The 7,844-nt window shown below is 36.2% G+C and overlaps 1 protein-coding gene across 1 annotated transcript; it reads left to right on the top strand.

Moving 5' to 3' along the window:
* The first annotated feature begins 7 nt into the window (after positions 1-7).
* On the top strand, positions 8-4,222 carry tmem167a (transmembrane protein 167A). The gene is made up of 4 exons (XM_005803978.3): positions 8-114; positions 1,324-1,433; positions 2,686-2,720; positions 3,404-4,222. Exons 1-4 carry the CDS (start codon positions 112-114, stop codon positions 3,472-3,474), a joined length of 219 nt encoding a protein of 72 aa, XP_005804035.1. The 5' UTR covers positions 8-111; the 3' UTR covers positions 3,475-4,222.
* Positions 4,223-7,844: the final 3,622 nt, after the last annotated feature.

Raw genomic sequence — 7,844 nt, 5'->3', positions numbered from 1 at the left:
GTAAGGTGTTACGCAGTTCGATACGTGTTTACGTACGAGACGTCCTCACTGGCGATATTACGTAAATTCCAAAAGACAGGAAGTTTTGATGTGGCTTTGGTTGCTATCAAAATGGTAAGATTGTTTTCATTTTATTAGCCACATGTTATTTTATAGCGCAAATGTATATTTTAAAATCCAAGTCTGCTTTTGGTGCCCGTCAGTTTAAAGCTGCGTGGCATGCTGCTGGCAGGCATGCAGTTTATGCTAACCCAACAAACTGAGTTGCTAAAATCGGCTAAACATTTAGCAAACTCCGCTGTGGTATTATTGAAAATGCATACATTGCGAACGTAGCCGTGTGGTATCATATGATACAGCTTATGTGTCGCAGTTTAAAGACCCGAACTTTGCTGTAAACGATGTAAACCGTAATGTTTTTTATTTTAAGTTGTGCCACGTAGCTGGGCCACTTATAGCAGAGCTTCTCTGACTGCATCTGGTTCTGTAGCGTGGCTGTTTATAATGAGCCTGAATAAAACCGAACACACTTATTTAACTACAGGTTAACTAGAGAGATTTGTTTCAACTGGATAAGCAGGGAGGCATGTTAATCTTTCTATCAGCCTTCTTTTGCAAACTTCCATTTGATTTTTGTATTAAAAGTTAGCTTAGATAGATATATAAAGTAGGGTGAAAATAAGGCTGTAGATATCATTTGGCAGACTAGCTAAACATTTACTCATGATGATGGTTGAATTGTTGTTTTTGCTCGTTTTTCTTTTCTTGTCTTAGTATATGGATGCATAAAATCATTAACTAATAGCCTGTTTTCTTAATTTGTGAGAGAAGTCAGTATTTAGCACAGACGATGTCACAAACAGGAATATAAGAAATAATAAAGATTTTCTCAGCGTCTTTCCTAAAACTCCAACCCTTAGTAGCACATTAAAATACTACTTTTTTTCAGGAGTGATGAGGCCAGTAACAAAATCATGAGTTGGAGTACAAACCACAGACCTCCTGTTAGTGACATATGTATTAAAGGTGATCAAATTTGTAAAACCTAATTTCTGCTGCAGGATTATGAGTTTGTGATATCAGCATACTTTCATAAATAATGAACAGAGAATATCTTGCATACAGTAACTGCAGCTGTCCTGAGCAATAACTAAATAACACCAAAGTTTATTGAAAGCTTTAATAAACACGCGAGAAAAAAGTCAGACTTTTGATGTTGTGATCAATTCATAACCAGCTGAAAAGAAATTAGATTTATTTCTCTGTGCAGCTTAACTGAGCAGAACTTTGTGTCAAATATGTATTTGTTTTTTTATTTTACAGTCAGCCATTTTCAACTTCCAGTCACTGCTAACCGTGATTCTCCTGCTGATCTGTACCTGTGCCTACATCAGAGCGCTCGCTCCCAGCCTGTTGGACAAGAATAAAACCGGGTATGACCCAACAGATTTTAAAAAAATAATCATCTGATGTGTTTCAGATTCTCTGGTAGGAAAAGAAAAGAAAAAAAAATACAGTTTCTGTTTTTCAGCTGGATAGCAATAATATTAAGCTGCATAATCAACACACTGTGAGGAAGAGTTGCGATTGGCTTGGGTCTATCATGCTTTGTCTTTATATCTTGTATATGATCAAGGTCAATTATTGCTCATCTAACCAAGCGCTTATTCACTATAAAGTGATTGGTTTTAAACTTCTAATTAATTCTTGTTCACATAATCATTTTTGTAATGCGCTGTGGCCATTGAAAGTTGTTTAGATTTATTTAAAAAGCTCTCTGTCTCTGAGATCTGGAAGCATAAGAACACATTTCAATAATCAAAAGCTCATTATTGTTTCATGTGCAAACTCTGTGATTCACTTGTCTAATAAACCTGGTAAACTCCATATGCGGCCAAAGCTGAACTCATTCATTGACTCACACAGCACTGATGAAGGGAGAGGCATTTCTCTAGACAAGCACATAAGAGGTAGGGTGGCAGATGGAGGGATTTGTAATTTCTGGTGTAAAAGGAATTAGGTATTTTGTGCTGCCCTTTGATTAATGGAGATGTTATAAATCTTTAAGTATAATGTTTATATCTGTGTAATAGTAAAATAATTTTTATAGAAGGTAAGTAAATGTGGTGTTCTGAGTATGCACTAGATATTTACTTATTAGTCAATAAATATTGGAAGACACCAATATCCACCACACTTTGCTAGAATGGCTTTAACTTTTGGATTGGGACAGCCTTCCTGTTTTTGTTTTTTGTTTTGTTTTGTTTGTTTTATTTTCTTTTACGGAGTGCAGTCCTGTTAAAATTAGATCATCAGATGCTACAACAAATCTACAACCTCTATGAATTCCAGTAGTTTAATTTAAAAATGAGTTGGTCTTAGGCAGGTTCTATGGTGATTTATATTTAATTGCGAGGGTGACAAAGATTAACACAACTTTTGCTCTCAATATTTATTAAATAAAGATGAAGCCAAAATAAAAACGTTAAGCTGACTACGTACATATTTCACATTTACACATCATTGACACCATTACATTTGGTTTTATCTTACTAAGTATTACAACTGCTGTTTTTTGTTTTGTTTTGTTTTGTTTTTATTAGAAAACTGGACTTTATTAAATACTAGATTTCAGAAAATGTTCATGATTATTTTTAAAATGTCTTCTTTTATTTTGTTTTGTAGACTCCTAGGAATTTTCTGGAAATGTGCCAGAATAGGTAAGCATGTTAAAGTCTGGTGCACATGCCTCTCATTAAATTAGAATATTATCATAGTTAATTTATTTTGGTCATCGGGTTGCTTCAAATCTTGCTGTATAATGAAAACAGCATCTCTATAAAACCTTGTCAGTAAAGAAAAACAAGAAGCCTTCTAGTCTTCAGACTCTGAAAGCTTGCTTTGATTTGATAAGAGGAGTCTGGGTTATAGGCTATAGTCTTCTTTTCTTTACTCCTGATGTTGTGTCTGAATCAGGGATGGCCTAACATAAGAAATATAAAAGTTGCGGCTATGTTCTGGATACGTCTGTATGCTGTGGCTTTGGAAGCACCTTCCTTTCATATGCCTGTATACAGCACTCTGAACAACCAGAATTATGTGGATGGAGTCAGCTGCTGTCTGTTGGATAAATGTCAAATAAGCAGTCTTCACTGCAATAGTGTAGGCCATTACATAAAATGTCTGTATTAAATCTTTCTTGTTTTTTATTGGGTTTATGATATTGAAGTTGGGAGAAAAATCAAGATCTATTCCAGTCAACTTACTTAAATAAATCTAAATAACAGACATTTCAATGTTCTAATTTGTTGGGATGCATTGGTACAGTTCCACAATTTATATTTCCTGAAATTAGAATTGTGAAATAATTCTCTTAAATTTTGACGTTGTTCCCTTTCTTCAGGTGAGCGGAAGAGTCCCTGGGTGGCCTGCTGCTGTGTCATCATGGCGTTCAGTATACTGTTTCTACAATAGCGCAGTGGCCCGTACAATTACAAATGGAACAATGAAGATGTGGACAAGAAATGAGACATGGACTGTATGTTCCTAGAAAGGACTTCCATTGGCTGTCACTTAGATAATGTGTTAAAATTACAAAAAGATAAAGCCTAATTTTAACATGCCGTAACCACGGAGACACAGAATGTGTGTGTGATAGCACAGGGGTTCGCTGATAGTCTCGGTCTGTCTAATCCTCTCTACAGAGCTCCAGATTTGGGTCTGTGTTCATCTGAAATGTTTACGACTCTGATACAGGTGCATTCGCGAGGGGTGGGAATCAGGAGTGGCTTTGCTTCTATTAAGAATTATTTGTGGGATAAATTGATACATAGTTCGCCAAGGAAAATTGGGGGATTTGTGTTTGTTTATAATTGCAACAAGCTTAAATTTTACACAAAAAAGAAATCCACATAAATGTCCATACTTCCAAAAGCTTTTCATGGTTTGTCTGGATTCTTGTATCTAAAGAAGTTGAATACATTCAACACCAGTTTGCGTCTGTAGACATGTCAAGTTTCGTCTTGACCCTTTTTTTTTTTTTCTTTAATCACTCAGACTGCAGCTATTTATTTTATAAAAACAGTTTTTTTTTATTCTTTATTTTTGATTAGTACTGTCTTTTATCTTGGTTACATTCATTGTAATGTCACACAGTAATGGGTGTTGTTAATTCTCTTTATAGACAAGCGGAAATGCATTTGCAATAAATCTTTCAATGTTGTTTCTTTATGAAATTAATAGTACAGAATATGCCATCTTACGTAGATCTTTACAGGTGCTGAGTTCTTGTTTAAATATAGTCCTCCAGACTGTACCAGGGGTCTCAAACTCCAGTCCTCGAGGGCCGCAGTCCTGCAACTTTTAGATGCGCCTCTGCTGCACCACCTGAATAGAATAATTAGGTCATTAGCAAGGCTCTGGAGAACTGATCTACACAAGCAGGAGGCAATTAAGCCATTTTATTCCAGCGTTTTGTACCTGTGGCACATCTAAAAACTGTAGGACACCGGCCCTTGAGGACTGGAGTTTGAGACCCCTGCGTGTAGACTATGGAATAACATTCCCTGTAATCATGGAGTCAGCATTCATGTTCCCAAGGTTTACTGTAAGAGGCAGATAACTATATACATTCCATGGCATCAGCAGACATATGTTAGGTTTTCATTTAAATCAGAAAAACCTTGAAGTTACTACAATTATGTGGACAAAATGTATGTTACTGTGGAGTTTATGCAGGACGTTTTGGAAATTGCGATCACATGTTGCTGCTGATTTGAATAATCCTTTAACTGTATGACAGGATTAGAGCAGAATTCCCAGACAATCTGACTACTGGATTTTAAATGCTGCTTTCAGCAAGCGATTGCTTTAACAAAGTGGTGAAAACCGATGTTATCAGAACATGCTGCCTGAATTATTTTCAACCACAAAGTTGAACTATTCTGGCAAATGATGGTGTGCATGTCACACTTCTTTGTCTAATCCAATGGATCTCAAACTGGATTAAAAACTGATTGTAAAGCTAAACCAATCTTTGCATCCCTTATGGCTGCCATACAGCTGCTAGAAAACCAAAATTTATTTTACACTTTTGTTAGTGAACACTATCCCACAGTGATTGAAAGTACAAAATACATAGAAATACATTATTGGGTTGTTTTGCTAACAGTATTTAGGGTGGTCACAGACCACACAACCATTGGCGAACCCCACTGGTTTTCAGACTTAGAACTGCAGCATGTTTAACTTGGTTTTGAAGTCATTTCCAGATCTAAGTTCCTTCCTCAGAGTTGCAACCAGAACTTGTTTTTATTTCTCAAAATTCTTTCCACTGGATTTCCCCTTTTAGGAAGTTTCTGATGACCAAAGTTCAGTTTGCTTATACAACTTTGTTTTGGGCTGTTGGTGGTTTTTAGCTCTACTTCACAGTTAATCTGTTTAGTTTTACCTTGTAAATAATTGATAGAAGACCCTTTCTGCTAACTATGGAGCAAATTCTCGAAAAAGTCTTAACTTCTGAACGATGGGCAGTCCCACGCACATTGTCAGTGTGTGGGATTTATCAAAGGTCAACACTTGTAGACAAACTCCCTCTTGATAACTTGGTCCCTGATGAGCATCCAAATCTCAATAGGCCCTTATGCAGTCCCTTGAGGATTCATTGTGTGTGGCTGTTCCGGCACTTCTTTTTTTTCCTTAAAGATAAAGCACCAAGTGAAGCTCTACTTGTGATTGTCAGGCTGTGACATAGATACAGGAGACGTAAAGGAGCGGGAAGCTCTCGGTCAACTTCTATCTTGGGTGCCCAAGATACTGGTAAGTTGCAAGGACATGTTGTGTCAATAAACCAAAGTAACTAAGGGTTGACAAGAAAACCCTGTGGGAGAGCTGGCGCTTGTCTCTGTTGATTGCAGCAACAGTCGTCAGTCATTCAATGATAAAGAATGAGAATGAGCTAAATAGAATGGTTAGAGATTGCAGTCTACTTGATGTAGATGGGTTCTGGAGCAAACTCAAACGAAACAAGAGTTAGTTTTGTATTCCACCCAAAATGTTTACCTCCCCATGAGCTGCTAAAACAATTCATTTAAAACCATGTCAAATTGCCAAAAGTGCAAGAAAGCATGCCCAAATATATTTGGTCACAGAATAATAGTTCTGTACTTTATTCGGCATTATCTTCATCAGAAAAGGTTCTGCTTGGATTATAACAGTTGACTGTCATCAAATTGCAAAAGAGGTAGGCTAATTTACATTTTGACTAGTTGGACAAAAAATGAGAAGACACTCCGAAGCATTTCAAATACATATGAACAAAAAAAATTACCCTTGCAATTAATAACTTGCAATGCTTTGAGAAAATTATTTTCCCCATCACAGATTTCTTTTTTTTTGTCACGCTTCAAATCAGGAGGCAAAATTTTATATCAACGATAACCTGAGTAATTAGAGAGTTTCAGTTTGAAATAATTATTTAAGGTCATTAGTCAACCTGACTCCTCTGAACCTAGTGACTAGTTGTGCTACCATTCTCAGCAACAAGTGCCACCAAGTATTTAATAGCAATGCATCACTAAGGAGGAATTTTAACCCACTTTATTTTATTTCTGCCACATTGTAGTGTTTTTGAGCATGAATAGCCTGTTTCAGTTCATGTCACAGCATTAGATTTAAGTTCTGATTTTGACTAGGCCACTTCAAAACCAAAATCATTTCTGAGCAATTTAGGGTTTGCTTTGAACCAATGTCCTGCTGAATAACTAGCACTTTTGGCCCGAAGGTCACAAACTGATAGCTGGATGTTCTTCCTCAGAATTTTCTGCTAGAGGGAAATTTTTTTATATATTTCAAAGATTACAGCTAGTCCTGAAAAAGCAAATTAGCCCCAAATTGGTAATAGGTTTACTGGTAATGGCTGGTAACAGTCTGGTATTAACTTTATAACGTATATAACAGGACTCACGCCTTTGAAAAAGATTCCACATTTGTCATTTAGAGTTTTTCTCAAAATGTCTTGGATTGGATTTGTAAGCCCAATCTGCATATTATTTTGGATGCCATTTGTGTCCAGTATCTGTCTTAGGGACTGGACACTACGACAGTCTCCTAACTGAGTCAAGTCAAGCCTGTAGATCTTCTTTGTTCTTTAGTGGCTTTTGTAGTAACTTTGTAGGTTGGCAGCTCCTGTGAAAGTTCACCCTTCTTTCATATTTTCTCCATTTGTGAATAATGCCTCTCACTGTGGTTCACTGAACTCCAGAAGACTTACAAATGTCATTGTAACCCTTTCCAGACTGATGACTCGTGACTGTTTCTAATCTCTTCTTGAATTTCTTTATATTGCAGGGAGGTTCTTTTAAAGCGATTTCTTGAATCTACAGATCCAGCAGGAACAACATCTGAGTGTGGCTTGTGATCTTGTAATCAGTAATCTAAAAGAGAGGCTAATTCAAATTTCAAGGAAAACATTAAGTTTCCACCCAGATAGAGGGGATCTGGGGTAGCTTTTTTGTCTTTGTCCTTGAAACTTGTTTTAAAATTTGAAACCTGTAATTGTGATCAAATTGAAAAACATAATAAACCCAAAAAACATTGCTGTTTAGACAAAAAATTATGATGTATTTATAAATCTTGCTATCAAGTGTAACAGATTTTAACATGTTACACTATTAAAGCCAAAAATGTCTAGCAGGCTGCAAACATACACACATATGTACAAATGATGTTGTTAAAATTACCTTACAACTTTAGTCCAGCTTTGGTTTTCTTTCTAATACAGACTAAATCAAGAGCTCTTATATATTTAATGTTGGTTAGAAACGTTCTCTCAGCAGAAACTTATG

Source organism: Xiphophorus maculatus, chromosome 12, assembly GCF_002775205.1.
Source record: "Xiphophorus maculatus strain JP 163 A chromosome 12, X_maculatus-5.0-male, whole genome shotgun sequence".
Lineage (NCBI taxonomy): Eukaryota > Metazoa > Chordata > Actinopteri > Cyprinodontiformes > Poeciliidae > Xiphophorus > Xiphophorus maculatus.
The sequence above is the reverse complement of the archived record's forward strand: the minus strand, read 5'-3'. Positions and strand labels throughout refer to the sequence as shown.